The sequence below is a fragment of the Drosophila hydei genome, unplaced genomic scaffold (assembly GCF_003285905.1).
Source record: "Drosophila hydei strain 15085-1641.00,03,60 unplaced genomic scaffold, DhydRS2 tig00000358-arrow-arrow-pilon, whole genome shotgun sequence".
In the NCBI taxonomy this organism is placed as follows: Eukaryota; Metazoa; Arthropoda; class Insecta; order Diptera; family Drosophilidae; genus Drosophila; species Drosophila hydei.
Window position 1 is genome coordinate 202,862 of NW_022045716.1, and position 18,498 is coordinate 221,359.

Genomic DNA, 18,498 nt, shown 5'->3' on the forward strand with positions numbered 1-18,498 from the left:
ACTCTAAATACTTGATATTTAATCCCTGATAACGTTTTTACTTTGTGTTTTTGTTTGTTTACATCATTTTTCTCTCTACTTTTATTCCTGTGTTAGTTATGTATCCATATGTATATATAGGTATATATATATATATATATATATATATTCATATCATTTAATACGTTATGCTCAATCATATATATATATATATATATATATATATATATATATATATATAGATATACATATATTATTAAAAAATGCAGCTTCTTGCCATATCGTTCTTGCTTGTTCTTTTTTCTTTTTCTTTCGTATGGAATATGACTTTTAAGAGAATTTTTGTTTTGTTTGTTTTTAAACGAAAATTAAAGCTAAAAAAAAAAAAAAAAACACCGAATTTATAAGAAAACAACAAGAAAATTGCTAAGGCAAATGTTTTGGGCAGTATCGAGCTCTGAGCAATTCGCTTTCGCTTTACTTTCACGCTTTCTTGAGCTGTCTTGGGAATATTGCGTATACGCCCTGATATGTTATGTAGATTTACTTTATACGCATCTGCCAAAGTCTGCCCAAAACACAATTTGATTTGCTTAGCTCTTAGCTTGGTTTAGTCCTTCGCTCTCTTTCCTTTTGTTGTTGTTTGCTGTTGCTGTTTGTGGTTTGTTGTTTGTCACATTAATAGATCTTAAGCTAAGCAAATGTGTGCTTAAAGTAAATTATAGTTAAGCCAGCTTATTTACCCAAATATTAGATGCGCGTGCGTAAACGATTATTGATTATTATTTCCTTTTGTTTGCTTTGAGGTATTGCACATGAAGCAACGTCATTCCGCGCCTGCTTGCGCCTGTCATCCACGTTGCTTCAACTACTAAGTAGTTGGAGAGCATAATTTTAAGATACAAAACCAATTGAATAACATTAAATTAACTTCTAACTCAGATACAACTAAGAATATGCATATTTATATGTATATATAGATAAAAAAAAAATAGATGTCACTCTAATAACTAAATGTGAGCACGAACAGTGGCCTGTGTGTTGCGGGGAGCCTTTGGCTCGTTGTCACAAATATATCTATAAAATTATGAAAGACGTGTGGCCAGATGCCCGTGTGGGCCGTCTGGGTGTCTGGGCGTGTGGGGGAGGGCGAAGTATTTGTAGCTGGTCTCTAGACAGTAATTCTCTAAAAAATTGCATTCCAACGTAGATCCTATTGTATGCCCGGTGGGGGCTGGCCCAGCTCGCTCTTGAAGTCGAAGAGGCTGCTGCGCGAGTGCGTGAGCGAGTGATGATGGTGATGCGGATGGGCATGATGACCGCCGACCAGACCATGCTTGATGGCCGACGTCTTCAGCAGGCGCTTCAGCATGCCGCTCGAGCCACGGTGCTGCAGACTCTTGTGCGTTGTCAGCGAGTTCTTGGTGCGATATCGCCTGTGGCAGAACTCGCATACGTACAGCGTGTCGGACTGCTCGTGCTTGTCTTGAAAGTGCCGCTTCAACGAGTAGTAGCAGGAGAATGTGCGTCGACAGTAGGGGCACTCCTGCGGCTCATTAATCCCGCCACTGGTTGGCGGCGGCATGCGCAGCGGCACTGGTGGCACTGGCACAACACCAACACCGACACCAACGCCCACACCCCCATTGCCAGACTGCGGCGAGGTGGATGTGTTGTTGAGGTTAGCACTGGCATTGACATTGGCTGGACTAATATTATTGCCATGACTGTTGCTGTTCACGTTGGCATTTGAAGGCGAGCAGAGGTTGCTGCCCCCGCCGTTGCCGCTGCCGTTGCCGCCGCCGCTGCCCGGGCGAGGAGGCGACGTCTGCAGATGATAGACGGCAGCAGCTAAGCTGCCATTTAGCGAGTAGGTCGGCGATGTCAACGCGTTGGACGGCGACGGCGGCGATGAGGTAGAACTGGTTGGCGAATTGGCCGCGGATCGTTTTATATTGAGCGTTCCTTCATGTCGAGAGAGAGGACATAGATAGAAGATATAGAAATATATACATATTAGTCAAGGCAAGTCAAACCACATCTCACAGCATTTCATGTATGTATACAGTTTATCTTTTCTCTTCTTAACTGTTTTTTTTTGCGATTCTTGTTGAGGAAATGAAACTAAAAGTGCAAAGTTAAAAGGTGAAAATACAAGTTGTTTTTTTTTTAAATGTATATATGTTTTTTTTATAGGAATAGGGAAATGTTGATATATATATAATATTTTATTTATCTCCTAGGTTCATATGCTTTAATTGTTTTTAAGATAGTAGGTTAAGCGTTATTAAATAGAATCAATATGCTTTACAGACTCAAGAACCGAAAAACGAGGTTTCCTCGAATATTTTTGCATAAGAAATTCAAATAAGAAACTTCAGATTTGTTTTTTTTTGTTTTGTTTTTTTTTTGTACAACAGAATAGATAACAGTAAAGGTAGTTATATATATACATGTATATATAACTATAGTTTATATATGCATAAAATTTTGGCTAATACGTAACTGTTTTTGGGGTTGTCTATAGATACATAAATAAACTAACATTAACTACGGTCACTTTGCCCATACGATGGTAAGTGAGAGTTGTATAGAGTGCATGCATGTTTCAGTATACGAGGTGTTCTCAGTCGTTGAGCTGACCTTTCGCATCTGACAAGCTGTACAATGAAAATAAGAGCTAGATACAAATGATAGATACAGTACATGTGCATACAGAGAACGTGCAAGTCAATTTTACAATTTTACAATTTTACAATTTTACAATTTTACAAACAGGCAAACAAACAACAAACAAAAACAATACAAAAGCAAATGCATATGCATGTATGTATGTATGTATGTACAAGTAAAGCCACGCAATGCACATGCTTAGACATTAGGTAGGTAAGCAAAAGCAAAAAGCAAGTTGTCAAAGGAAAAGCAATGAAAATAACTTTTTGTTTTTTTTTTTTGGTTTTTTTTTTTCAATTTATATTTTTTATGTGTCGTCGAAATTAAGGCGGAAATAATTGTTATTAAAGGAAATGGAACTAAGAACTGAACTGAACGCAACAGTCAGCTGCTGCATGATAGTGTATGTATGGGCGAGGTGTGCTCAAAGAGTATGCTTATCTGGTTGATCATGTTTAGGTTTAATAGGCATGTGAACCTTTCGAGCACACCTCACTTAACCGAGGAAATGTTGTCCTTTTTGCCTAACTCAATATACAAATTTATATTCATATATTGATGGTGTAATAAGTAGTAGAAGTAGTAGAGAGAGAGATAGAGAGAGTGAGAAAGAGTGAGAGAGAGAGAGACAGAGAGTATTTATCAGAGTTGGTTTATTTTTATATATATTCGATAATGACGCAAACTTACCAAAAAGAAAAATGAAGTATACAAGCACTTAAGTAGGTAATGTTTGGTTATATAACGCGTTGCTTTCGCCTCTCGTTATATTTACTCATTTATTGGTTCATTGGTTATGATAGCTTATTTTGTACAGTTGATTCAAAGCGAGAAGCATTAGGCAATGACAGAGTGAGACGGAAGTGGTAGAGATAGAAAGTGACATAGAGAGAGAAGAGAGATCAACGTTGGGGAACAATTCTCGAGTAGAGTCCTTGGGGAAGGGCAGCAACGCACAGAGACAGCAAAGTTGTGTAAGAGAAGGAAGCGAGAGAGGAGAGTGAGAGGAGAGCGAGTAGAAGGACGGGTCAACGAGTACTTACACATCCTACGGTATGATCCATTGTAGGGCATAGAAATGATATAAAGACTCGATCAAACGGGTTTAAGAGCAACAGACAAACTCGAGCTAGAGAGCTAGTAGGGTACGTATGCATATATAGATCTATGCAGATGATAGATTAGCTTTACAGATGTGTTAGTGTTAATGAAATCAATATACATATATACATATACTCTTAGAGGAGTAAAGCAAAGAGTCTCTGAGAAGAATAACTTTTCGAAAGACTCTCGTTATTTGTGCTCGCTACATAACTACATAAGCTTATATAAATATATTTATTTATGTCGAGACAGAGGAGAGAGAGTAGAGAAAGAGTAGAGAGAGTCGAGAGAGAGTGTAGAGAGAGGGGATAAATGCTAAACCGAATAGACGAGCTCTAATAGTTAATTTCAGCTATATAGAAACCATTAGATCTGAATGCAATCGGTCAGCCAAAACAGATGTACAGAGTATGTATATATTTAGAGAGTGGTGCGTAAGTAGTAGAGTTGAGACTTCATACACGAAGATGTTGATGGACACTGTATAGGTCCAATATATGTAGTGTATAGCTACAGCTACAGTAGGAGCAGGAGGCGACAAAGAGAAAGAGAAAGAGTTCTTCTACTTATGCTGAAATAAAGAAAGAGATAGAGACAGAGTTATAGATAGATAGAGAGTGTGTGGTGAGAGAGAGAGAGAGGCCAGAGCGAGATGTAGTACCGAAGTGTTTGCCAACAAGCTGCAGATATTGATTGATTTGTATTTGGTAATCTAATTGCGTGAATACTTTTTACAGTTCCGATATATCGAACTATCGAAAATGGTTCGATGAACGTTCTCTACATATATGCATGTAAGAGTTATTTATCAACTGGTAGATATATATAAATATATATTATGATAAATGTTGTGTAGTGAGAAAGAGATACAGAGAGAGAGAGAGAGATACACTTTTTACAGACTGGAGACTATATATGTGTATATATATAGAGGCTAAGGGCAACAGAGAGAGAGAGAGAGAGAGAGAGAGACAGAGTGTGTGTGTGTGGGATATATAGAAAGGATGGGATATACATATATATAAGAATATATATATATAGAAAGAGAGAGAGAGAGAGACAGATAGAAAGCGAGGTAGTGTATGTTAGAGGAGGGACTGGAGAGGGAGAGAGAGAGAGAGATAGAGGTCATGACAGAGACAGAGCATGTTTTTTATGTACTAACTACGTTTCTTCTCGTTAATTTGTTTTTGCTACCAATGTAGTTTAAGAGTTGTTGGGCTAACCTTTAGCAAGACTGACTAACCGGGAGTACCGGGATAAAGCGTTTGGGTACGCCCGGATAGCGGATACTGAGTACCGGGAGAGTTAAAGTTGTGGCAGTCACGTTTTATCGTTGGCTTCAAGTCTGTGAAGTGAACTCTCAGCTCAGCTCAGCTCAGATCTCTCCATTTTGATGGTAAGACTTTTGGGGGTGTTTTGGATGCTTTACATTGCTCTCTAGCTCCAATCGGCAAATTGTGTATGTATGTGCGGCATGGTTGCTTGGCGGCTTGGTTGCTTGGCCGTTGTTGTTGTAGTTGTTGTTGTTCTTGTTGATGTTGTACTCGTTGTTGTTCTCGTTGTAGAGCGGGCTCAGCATTTATAACACTAATCACAAGTTCAACGGCAATTGGCATTTTTTTATTTTATTATTTTCATTTATATTTCATATTATATATATGTTATAAATATATATATTTATTAATTTATAGCGATTCTCTATATATCTAATTTGAGCGTGTCAGTATGTGTGTGCGTGTACGCGTGTGTGTGTGTATGTTGTATAGTCAAAGTCAATTGGAAAAGTCGACGAGTTAGTTTAGAAAGGCAACTTGTGCAATGTGCTACGAGTTCGTCACTGTAGCATCAATCAAAATTCATAGTATTAAGTATTAACAAACAAAATTTGACTACAAGTACGTTGTATGAGGTATAAAGAAGGCCACAGAGTATAAACAGTTGCAGCTAGCACATACAGCTAATAATGCCGCCGCATATGCCTAGCAACTGTCATATAAGTTTGTGTGTAAATGGTCCAATAGGCATGAGTCGTTACATAGATACATCAGCAATAGGTCAACTAGATGTAGATCACGTACATCGCTACGTTAATAAAAAAGAGTACTAAAGTGTCAACTATGTCTAGCTTAGAGTCTAAATGTCTTTTTTCTTTTCTTTTTTTGTTCATAATGTATATGTATGTATGTATAGTTAATGTAAGTATGTAAATTATAGAGACATTATTTGTTTGTCGTTTTCGTTTTGTTGTATCACTACAGAATGGCATTGCTTTAAGTTTAAGTTTAAGTTTCGAGTCATCTAATTTTAGTTAAAGTTTAGTTGTATATATTTTTACCGTTAGTCGCCCTACTACGCTGCTGTAAATAGTAATCGTATAATGTCATCAACTGTCTTTCTTGTATGTAATGTTGTTCGTGTGGCAACACTGCTGCATGTTGCTGTTGCTGATGCATATAATCGTATTCTATATCTTCGATAGTTATGTTGCTGTTGTTGGTGTTGTTATTCGACTGAAATTGATTCGCATTGATTTTAGTTTTAAGATATTTGTTTTGATATTTTGTCATGGCTTTTTTCGCACTCTGAACAACTGTTATGGCAGTTGCAGTTGCAGTTGCTGCTGTGGCTGCTGTTGCTTTTGTTGTCGTTGCTGTTAACCCAGACATGGATGTTAAGTCTCAGATAGACGAATTGAATTGATTATATAGCTTAATGTCTTTCATTTCCATTTCGCCGGGCCGTGACTTGTGATAGGTATAAATGTGAGTCATTAGAGAATTGCGAGAGCAATAAACCCGCTCACAGATGGCACAACGATACTCCTCTTGTCGCACGGCATGTTTGTCGGCAATGTGGCGCTTAAGCGAGGCTTTCGAGCAGAGGAGCTTACCGCACAGTTGGCATGAGAACAGTTTCTTGGGTGAATTTCCTGTAAATTGGTTTTGGATGTTTGATGGTTTTTGTATATATTGATATATATAGGTGTTTTTTTTATTTATATATTTATGGTTTGCTTGATATTTCTTTCAGGTATTTGCGTTTCATTTGCTATATTTATTTTTCTCTGTCTTTTTTTGTTATATTACTTTTGGACTTTGGCTTAAACTTATTATAAGGATTAAGTTATTGGTTGTATGTGTATGTATGGATGTGTGTAGGTAGGTATGTATATGATACTGGGCATAAGTAGAGATATATATATATATATAAAGACCTTAATATATATATATATATCGTGTATAAACATTTTCCTTTGTATATGGCTTGAATTGCAGAACAAAAAATAAAAATATAGCTTCAAATATTATATGCAAATACGTATATATATATATATATATATATATATATATATATATATATATATATATATATATATATATATATATATATATATATATATATATATACATTTATATATATTTATATATTCATATATTCATTGTTTACATACAAGTTGCACAGATAACACAGATAACAAATTCAAATATGTAAATCATTAAATTATAATTAAAATATTTATTATTGTACCTTAAAATATATGTTTGAAGTGGAAGTTGCGGGACGTGGGACGGTGGGGCAGTGGGGCAGTGGGGCCAACAAATTCATTTAGCACGATGTAGGCGTGGCATGAATATGGAATGTGGAGAAGTTCTAGACTAAGAATAACTCGTTTTAGTGCAATGGATTAGATTAGGCTCTGCGCACACCATTCACTTGAACAAGAAAGACATAGAGACATAGTAACATAGATGAGCGTAAAATGATTCGACTTAGTGTTAGTGCAGCTGTCACATATATATATATATATATATATATATATATGTATGGTATTTGTACGATTATGTATCTGTGTACCCTGTCTGTGTATAAACATACGCATACAACACAAAGTGACAGAAAAAGAGTGAAAAGTAGCAACAGAGAGAGAGAGAGGGAGAGGGAGAGAGAGGTGGTGTATGTATACCTTGGGATGATCATATGTATTGGGTATGTATGGCAATTGTACGTAGACATGGCAATAACTCACTTGACACACACACGCACACAGATATATAGAGAGAGAAAGGTAAGGTAGCCGCTGGTATTGATGGACCAGTGGGAACAGTCGATCTAGCTAAGCCCAGCCCAAAAGCACATTTCGCTGACTTAAACTTAAAGCGGAATGCAACACGATTTGCTCTCACGTCCGTTGATCTAACCGCCTACAACAACAGCACACATATATGCATATGCGTAGATATATGTATGTGTGCACCCAAGCGGTAGTTGAGCTGAATTGAAAGCAGATTTCGTTTTATGTACACATTCAATTTTTATTTAAATAATAACACATTGTTTGTTGTTTTTATGTTTATGAAAATATTTCATTTCCCTTCATATTCATTTTTTGTTCTGTAATTTGTTCTTTCGTTATAATCTTTACGAATTTGTGTGAATTAAAGGATTTTTTATTTTCATTTTCATTTTGAGTTTGGTTTTTATTTTCTTTCTTTCTTTTCTGTTCTCTTTACTTAAGTTTCGTCTATTTGACATTTACATAAAAATTTATTTTATTTCATTTTATTCCTTAATCGAAATTCATATACTTATTTTTTGCGCTTCCCATTCACTAAATGACTTCATCGAAATATGTTTTCTTTATCTCATTTATCATATTTACAAATGCTGTGAATTAGCTTTTAAGTTTGAACGGATGCAGAAACTCAAGTTTTCCTCGAATGTAGTTGAGAGATGAATGCGTGTAAATGAATCCAAGTAACGTTCGTTAGTTTATTGCTATATATATATATATATATATATATATATATATATATATATATATATATATTTTATTACTTTATTCATTGATACAACTATATTTGTGTTTTTGTCTGTGATACATAAAGTATATATGTATATATATATAAATTTATTCTTTGAGTTGGCAATCGAGTGCAGAGAACAAATATTTTCTATTGTTGCTGCTATTGTTACTATTGCTGTTACTACTACGGTTGCTGATGCTGCTGCTGTTATTGTTACTATTGCTGTTACTGTTACTGTTGGTGTTATGAAATTTGTTGTTCTACTTTTTATATATTTTTTCCCAAACACTTTTGTGCTCGCACGCTAATTGCCTTTTGGTTGAGTTTGAGTTTAACATTTTACTGAATGTAATATTATGTGTGTAGATTACGTTTATACCCAAGTAGTAGAATATGATATCTTGTTCTGTTGCTGTCGTTAGTTACTGTTGCTCTATTTAAGTTGTAGTTGCTTCCTCTATTGGATGTATTACTGTAATTGTAGTTTATTGTAAGCGTTATATATATGATAGAGAGTGCGGCTTGGAGCTAATGTTTCATTGAATAATTATACATAAATACATATATGTATATATATACATATATGTACTTGTGTTGGGTTCTTTAAATTTGGCTTTGGAAAGCAGCTTACATAACTGTTTTGAAGTTTTGAGTTAGAGAAACATAACTGTACCAATTTTATTTGCTATTGTTTGCCTTGCCCTTACTGTTACTGTTAATGTTACTGTTACTGTTACTATTACTGTTACTGTTAAAGTTAATATTACGGTTAATGCTTCTGTTAATGTTAGCATGTTGCTGTCGCCCTTCGCTATATGCTATTTATATGCTTAATTGGGTTTCTTTCTTCTTTTTGGTGCCTTGTGGTATTTGCTTTTGCTTGGATTAGCTCAAAATTTAAATACTGTGTAATTTCTTTATTGGTTATGGTGTAACCTGTTAACATAAATAATAATACAAATATTGAAATATATTGAATAAGTGGATTACTTCTGTTTCTCTGTCCATGCATCGTTTAATGATAATATAAACAACATTTAAAGTGGAGAGCATTGTGCAAATAGTATTATATATATATATATATATATATATATATATATATATATATATATATATATATATATATATGTACATAGCATGTACATGTACTAGGTATGTAAACTGTATTCAAAGTATGCATTTGTCTTATTTTTTATTGTTGATGTTGTTGTTGTAAATAAAACTTCTAGTTATTAGGGGTTACTTGAGTTAATCTCTATTATAGATATTTACATTCTTGTTTTTTGTTTTCTTTTATTTTTTGTTGTTGTTTTTGGACATTTGCTAAGTGAAAAAAAAAATTCAATTGAAATGCTTATGACACAATTTCAGAATAATAAGTAATATAAATATATATGTATATATATATATATAGATATATATATATATATATATCTTGCGATAAGGCTGTAATGGTTGAGCCATCAGTCAACAATCAATCAATCAATCACATTGCTGCGCAATCGAAGTTTCTTTTCTCTTTTATAAACTTATTTTTAATGCCTAAAAACTTGCGTTCATCAAATTTGGTATACAAAATAAGAATTATAATCGTATATATTTAATAATAATAATAATAATAATAATAATGAGAATAGTAGTCTAGTATAAACATCAGTTGGGTATATATATATATATATATATATGTATATATACATATGTATGTATAAATTAAAAGATTTCTCAGACTTTTCGTTGTGCCAAAAAAAAACTTCCTTTCACTCTCTTAACGAGTACCATTTACATTCGCATAGATGTATCTATGGATCTATGTATCTATGTATGTATGTATGTATGTATGTATATGTATGTAAAAATGCATAAAAAATAAAATTTCGCTACACGGTCTACATATTCATTTATATGTATGTATGTATGTTGTATGCCTGTACATCAGCTGATGCATACATAACTCATATACATTTACATATATTCGTATGTGTGGTCAAATGATGTAAAGTCTCCACGAAATTGCACGCTTAGCAATAATGCCATTCGTTACCTTTTACTTCTCTTTCATCTTTATTTAATTGCCATTCTCATGTTCATTTTGTTTTCGTTTTTGTTTTAAGGATACTTCAAAAGTTCAGTCTTTAAAAATCAATATGTAATGCAAATGAAAATCTAATAAATACGTCGCTAAGTCCAAATTCTTTTTGATTATACGTTTCCGAGTTGCAATGAGTTTAGTAACCTTACAAAATATATCTCCTATGTGCTTGTGCCAATTGGTAGTTACTAAAAAAGGGGTAAGCAATTAGATTGCCCCACTTCTTCAAAATCTTGAACTTCGTCTGCTTATTCTTCTTTTTCCAAACCACGCAAAAAAATAAGTCTCAAAATAATTTGGATCTTACAATAATTTTGGATTAATTTGCAATTTGCCATTGGCTGTGCCTAAAAACTATCAGTCCTTCTAACTTTATCCGTTTTGAACATAAAAAACCTATGTCAAAAGTCAACTACTATTTCATGAAAAAAAAGGTTGGTTTATTTTCAAATCAATTTGATGATGAAAGGCTAAAATCCCTACCTGTCGCTGCATATATATGTATATGCAGAGCCATATACAATTTCCCTTCTTGACTTTAGATAGATTGATGTGCAACTTATACATAGCTTTTTCTCGCTGTGTAATTTTAGAATTAATTGAAAATCGATTAATGCCTTAGTTGTACGTTAACATATATGTACATATGATGTATGTACGCATGATGTATTGATGTATACATCCTCTCTATTATTATTTATGTATTGCATTCATATGCATAGTTATTAATTCCATCTTTTTCTCTTCTTTTTCAGTTTATAGCTACAAAAAAAAAACACTCACATATAGTTATGCTTATATGCTTAAGATTAGATTTTACACTGCTACGAGTGGTACATAATTATATTTGTATATGTATGTATATATATATATATATATATATATATATATATATATATATATATATATATATATATATATATATATATATATATATATATATATATAGATATATATATATATATATATATGTATATATATATATATATATATATATATATATATATATGTATTTAAAAAAAAGAAGTATATTTATATATCGAGCATACGCATGTATAGTTTGTTGTACATTGAATGTTAGTTAATATGTTGCATGTTGCATGTGCTGCTGTTGCCGGCCAACGAGCAACAAGTATTGTCAAAACGGAAAGTGTTAAAGTAACTAGTGTTGTAAAGTAGTGTAAGTAAGTAGTGTTGTAAAGCAGTGTTCGAGATACAAAATTCATTATGTTGTATGCTATCTAGGAATACGAAAGCTGCAAATAAAATGGCAAATCAACCCGATTCCAGCATATATATCCATCTGTATACATATATATGTAGTTCTCTTTGATGTGGGCTCCTCTTGCCTTACTTATGACCTTATCTGTCTGCCTGTTTGTTTGTCTGTCTTGTGAGTGTTGCGGATAACATGATTAATACTCAAGAGGTAAATTATTATTATTCTGATGGATGAGTACAGCGCGTGTGTGTTTGTGTATTTGTGTGTGTGTGTTGTTCTGTCTGTTTCATTGTTTGTTTGGTTAACAGTCTTTTATGCTTCGCTGGTTTTCCTTCATTTTTTCATTCAGTTTTCCTACACTTAAAAGAAAACTCACGCTATTGCATTTTGGCTTTGCCAATTTCCGTTTTAAAAAAATAAAAAAAAAATGTCTTCGTTTTTTTTGTGTTTTTATCGCGCATCCTCATCAAAGACTTAAATTGTTATTTTTCCCCCTTTTTCTTTTCATTTTAGGTTTTCTTTTTATATTTATAATCAAGTTTTTGTAAAAAATCACAGTTTTTTCATTCATTTGCCTAAACATGTTTCATCTTCCTCCTCTCCTTCTTTCGCTTAGTTGTTCGATTTCAGTTGTTATTTGCCGAAACAGTTTTTTGTTTTTTTTTTATTGCAGTTTTCCGCCATGTTGAGATCCAAAGTGTATGCAGTCGTGCATGTGTGTGTGTGCGTGTGTGCGTATATGTCTATATATGTACATTCAGTACTGGCTCATCCGCTCTCTCCTCCTTAATGTATGCATTCAGTACTAGATTCTCCGCTATCGGCTCGCCGTTATCCGCTCTGGCGCACGCGCGCATTTGTGTGTGTATGTGTGTCTGTTTTCAATGTTCTCCGAATTTCTATGAGTGTGTGTGTAGACGAGCTCACCGATCGCTCCATTTATGTAGCATACATTTTAGCGTTATGCTTATTGGTCTAATAAATTCATTCGTTCATAGCGATGATGGTGCTGGGCATGGGTATGGCTATGCGGGTGCGGATGCTGATGTGGATGTGCAAGGGAGTGGGAGTGTGGGTGGAGATGGGCCAAGTGCCCGTGTTGTTGCTGCTGCTGTTGCTGTTGCTGCTGCTGTTGCTGCTGCTGTTGCTGTTGCTGGTGCAGATGAAGGGCTCTTAAGTCTGCAACTCCACCATCTGCTGCCGCCGCAGCTGCCGCTGCTGCTGCCGCCGCCGCATAGACCCCGCTGCTTCCCTGATCTAATTGTGTTAGGTCAACCGTGGGCGTGGCACCCACCTGCTGCCCGACATAGTCGCCAGGTTGGGGCTGGGAGGCCGACGCTGCCGCCGCTGCTGCTGCTGAGTTGTTGAGCGCAACATGGAACAGCTGCTGCAAAAGTTGATGCTGATCTTATAAGAAATCTATGCACGGCTTGACTATGTTCGGCGACGACTGCTGCTGCTGCTGATGATGCTGCTGCTGCTGCTGCTGCTGATGCGCCGCCGCCAGCTGCAGCGTCGAGCTGGCTGTACCCCCAGCGACAGCAGCGGCGCCCACAATTGGCGACAGCAGCAGCTCAGCAGCAGCCGCAGCGGCAGCCGCCGCAGCAGCCACAGCATTGCCACCAGCGCCGCCACCAGCGACGCTGTTGTTCACAGCGGCTGCAGCGGTCAGCGAGCTGAGCGACTGATGCAGCCGGCTGCCGGGACTGCCAGCCTGACCAACGACTCCGCTACTATGATGGAAATACGAGTGGTGATTCTTTTGACGGCGATGATAGATGCTCTTGTGGTTGTTCAGCGAGTTGAGCGTGCGGAAGACCTTGTGGCACAGGTTGCAGACGGCGTTGTTGAGCGGCTGCAGATGCTGCTGCTCCTTGTGGCGCTTCAGCGTTAGCTTCGTGCTCAGCAGCTTGCCGCACACATCGCAGCGATGGCACGCGTTCAGCGGCAATGGCAATAGCAAGCGATTGGCCTGTGTCACATCGCTGGCACGCGCCGAACTTAGCAAGCTGCTGGCCGCATTGCCGCCGGAGCCGCGTCCACCGCCGCCGCTGCTGACGGACGCTGAGGGCGACAAAGAGGCGCGCCGATGATGCTGATGCAACAAATGATGACGATCCACAAGCGGGGAGGCAGCACGGGCCAAAGCATGCGCATGATGGGCGGCAACCACCGCATGGGCAGCGCCCGGCGATAGCTCGTGATGCGAGTGCAGCTGATGCTGATGATGGCTCGACAGCATTGCCAGCGGATGCTGACTAAAGTGCGGCGGTGGCGCTGGATGTCCGTGATGCGATGATGTTGGTGGTAGAGGCGGTGATGCTCCCGGCGTATTGCTCTGTGCTCTCTCAATCTCACGCTCTCGCTCCCGTTCCCGCTCCCTCTCTCGCTCCCTCTCCCGTTCCCTTTCCCGCTTGTAGCTGGCATTCGGCGATGGAGTTGCGCTGCTGCTATGCATTGCCATGCCCTCACCCATGCCACACTGCGAGGAGCGTGAGAGACTGCGCTCGCTGTTGCTGTGTAGGTCACTCGCCTTGCTGCTACGCTCTCTATCTCTATCTCTTTCACGTTCACGTTCTCGTTCGCGTTCCCGTTCCCGTTCACGTTCACGTTCACGTTCTCGTTCTTGGTGCAGTTGTTGTTGTTGTTGTTGTTGTTGTGGGTTATGTAGTGTGGAATGATGTTGTTGTTGGAGTTGGAGTTGTTGTTGGAGTTGGTGTTGTGATGTTGGCTGTTGTTCTACTTGTTGTTGTTGTTGTTGTTGTTGTTGTTGTTGTTGTTGTTGTTGTTGTTGGTTGTTGCTACTACTATTACTAGGGTTGTCACTACCACCGGGCACTATGACGCCGCTGAGTAGGCTGGTGCTGCCACCTATACGTCATATAGGAAGAGAAGAAAAAAAGAGACAATAGTGACTTTTCTGTATATTTGACTTTGTTGCTATTGTTGTTGTTGTTCTGGTTGTTGCTGTTGTTGTTGTTGTTCTGGTTGTTGTTGTTCTGGTTGTTGTTTAGTTTCTTTATGTTTTCTTTTTTCATTTTGATTTGATTTGTTTCATGTTTATCTGTGTGTGTTTAGTACGCACACACACAAACACACAAACACACATATACACACCCACACACTCACACACACACATATATATATGTGTGTGTGGCATGTAGTTCCATATGTGCATTTACACGTGTTCGTCTATCCGTGTGTGTGTGTGTGTGGTCGTGTCTCTGTCTTGTGAGTTCTGTTTTTTGTGTTTTAGTTGTTTTTCGTATGTTTGTTGTATTATTTACTTTACATTATTTTACACTAACAAATCCAGGCTCAAAACCAAATTTAAATTTTGCTGATTTTTATATATTGAAATATATATAGAATTTTGCTTGTTTCTGTTTCATTTGCATTTGCATTAAAATCATCATCAAAGTAGATTTGAAAAAAAAAAAACACTTTTGGTTCTTAATTTTGGTTTTTGTTTTCGTTTCGCAAAAAACATGTGTAAATAAAATATTAATAAAACTGTTTCAATTTTCAAATTTTAGTTTTCTTTTTTTTTGTTTCTTTTGCATTTCCACTCGAAAATTTTGTAATTTGCGGCGCACAAAAGTTTTGCTCGAATTCGAAACAAATTTTTTGTGCAGTTCGAAGTATTTTCTTGCTGTTGTTGTTGTTGCTGTTGTTGTTAACGTTCGATTACGCTCGAAAGAACATTTCCTGTAGCATACCCCAAGGCTGCTGCGTGGTGAGTTTCTCGAGAACTCACCACAAAGAAGTGTTTAGACAGTTACAAATTTTGGTGACTGTACCAATTGTGATTGTGATCGTAATTTTTGTTTGTTTTGTATTTTTTTTGTTTTTTTTTTTTTTTGAAATTTTCTTGAATAGCTTTAAAAACCAATTTTGTCGCTTTGTTTTGTTTTGTTTTTTTTTTAGCAAAATTTTGAAACATGTTTTGGCCTGATTGATTTGTTGCATATAAAATGTGTGTTTTTTAGTAATATTTTTGTTTTTGTTGTAATTTGTTATTTTGGTTGACTTGGTCGCAAAAGCACCAAGGACTCTAAATTTCTGTTGTCACTAGTGTCTCTTTTTTTCAAACTCAAACGCAGCAGCACCTTTGTTGCCTGTGTGTGTGATGCGATTTGATTGATTTGGTTGGGGGTTAAGGTAACAACCAAATATACCAGATTTCAAATGTGCTTTTGGGCAAGGGGGCTGGGGGTTGGGCGCTGGGCTCTGGGCGCTGGGACGGTGGGGGTGGGGGTGTGTGTGTCGGGGGAAGTAGGGCGGGCAAACACACAATTTTAGATGTTACGCCTTATACAAAATATATATACATATGTGTAAATATATACGTTGCATAAATCGATTTTTTGACAAATGTAAGGAATTAATAAAATAGGTTTATGTGTGAGAGAGTGAGCATGTGTGTGCGTGTGTGCGTGTATGTGTGTGGCATTTGGATTGATACTTAACATTTTGCAGATTAGAACAAATGCTGCCCCGTTGGCAGCTGTTGTTTGGTTTGTTGGTGATCGGGATTCGGGAACACAGGTAAAGCCAGCTGGTTAGCTAGCCATGGAGTTACTAGACACTGGATACTGAGTGGACTCGGGGGTAATGGATAGTATAGTAGGGGATATGTTTCTCTTTTCTTTTGTTGTTGTTGTTTTATAAGTATTAGTAATTGTCGCTCAATTCGTAGAGAGAGAGAGAGAGAGAGAGAGAGAAAGAGAGAGAGAGAGTCTTAAGTACAAATAAATGGATGCGCATTAATCGATTCTACTTCCTGTTCTTGTTCTTATTCCTACTCCTTCTTCTCCTTCTCCTCCTCCTCCTCCTCCTCCTCCTCTTCTTCTTCTTCACACATATAATTTTTCAGCAAAGTTAACACTTTGTGCACACCGGACAAAATATCGATCGCATAATGCAGCTAAAGATACGCACACATAGACGAGGGGTGCTCAAACAGTAAGCATGACCTTAGACAAATACAAATCACAGCCAACACATATTCGATGAGGCGTGTTATCGATCACAAATGAGTAAAAGTGCATTGAACGTGACATTTGGGTCATGCTTACTTTTCGAGCACACCTCTCATATGACAACTTAACTGTATAATGCGACAAACACATTTCTGTGTGTGCGTGTGCCTCTATGTGTGTGCCAAAAAACTCGAAAAGATATTTCAAACACAATTTTATTTGACAGCCTTTGGCGCTCTAAAATAATTTTTGTATGCAAGACGTACAAACAGTTGGTAAATGAGAGAGAGAGAGATATATATATATATAAATGCATGTGTGCGTGAGTGTGTGTGTGTGTGTTAGGTGGCTGTAAGTATGTGCGTGTGATGATTTCTAGAGATGATTTTACTGATTGATTGGTTGATTGATTGCTTGACCTAGCCTTGCATTAGATCAGAACTATTTGATTATCGAGTCGAACGATCGATCGTTCGATCTGCTGCATGCATACATAACATGGAGTAAGTAGGCCTTACTTGCAACATAACTTAAGAGCTGTTTGAATCAAAATATACTTATTTTCATTTCATGTGTAGATTTTTTATTATTATTATTATTATTATTATTATTATCATTTTTATTATTAGATTGTTATAATTCAAAGTTCGTTTTCTGTCAATTGCAGTAATTGCAATTTGCTTACATTCATTCGACTACATCATATGTGTGTGTGTAGGTGTGTGTGTTTGTGTGTGTGTGAATGTGTGCTTATTTGCTTTAGGCATTGGGTCTTACCTAAAAAAAACTTATATAATCTAACGAACACAGGTGCACTCATAAAGTATCCGGTTAACATTTTCCATGTATGTATGTATGTTGGTTTGTTTGTGTATGTATGTATGTATGTCTATGTATGTATCTACAAGATTTTATCATTTTCTTAAGATTAATATAAAAAAAATATAATGAAAAAAAATACCAGGATTTAGCCTACGTGTTAACAGATTTTTTATATATATAATACATACATATATATATAAGTGTGTGTGTACGTATGTATGTATAATAAAACTTTTTTATCAGTAATAATTATTTGATATATATTTATATATCATTTTTTTTAATGTATATCTATAAAATATCATATATATATATATGCATGTGTGCATGTGTGTGTGTGTGTGCGTGAGTGTGTATGCTGATCGGCTTAGCTTAGATCCCTATACATATATATCTGCATATATATGCACTATATTTAATTATCATGCTCCATTGGTCGGTCGTTCGGTCGGTCGATCGTTAAATCTTGATATAATCATGTATATATATCTATCTATATAAATACATATCAATTGTATAATATATCCGTATGTCTATGCAATGTATAACTACGAAAAAAAAAATCATTAGCTTGGTCTTAATGCTGTACAGAAAGCTTTAAAGGCTACGATTTGCACAACTGAGTTGATTTGTGCTGCTTAGGGCTAACTAATTAGCTTAGTATCTGTATTTGTAACTGTATTTGTATGTGTACTTGTATTTATATCTGTAATTTGTAATTTGTAATTTGTTTAAATTTTTAATTCTTTTTTTAAATTTTATTAAAGCCATTTTGAAGAATTCACTACCGGCACCTTTTGTAATTTATCATTTCTCTGT

The 18,498-nt window shown here is 36.3% G+C and overlaps 1 protein-coding gene across 2 annotated transcripts in view; it reads right to left on the reverse strand.

Annotated features, from left to right (window-relative positions):
• Nucleotides 1-361: 361 nt before the first annotated feature.
• Nucleotides 362-18,498, reverse strand: part of LOC111597481 (broad-complex core protein isoforms 1/2/3/4/5) — a 36,978-nt gene continuing 18,841 nt past the window's right edge. The window contains exon 7 of one of the 2 annotated variants that reach the window (XM_023313460.2): nucleotides 362-1,944. In XM_023313460.2, coding sequence (XP_023169228.1) covers nucleotides 1,193-1,944 — 752 coding nt within the window. In that variant the 3' untranslated portion in view covers nucleotides 362-1,192. Of the gene's footprint in view, nucleotides 1,945-5,970; nucleotides 6,689-18,498 lie in introns of those variants that run through there. The other variant, XM_023315051.1, reaches the window with a different exon arrangement.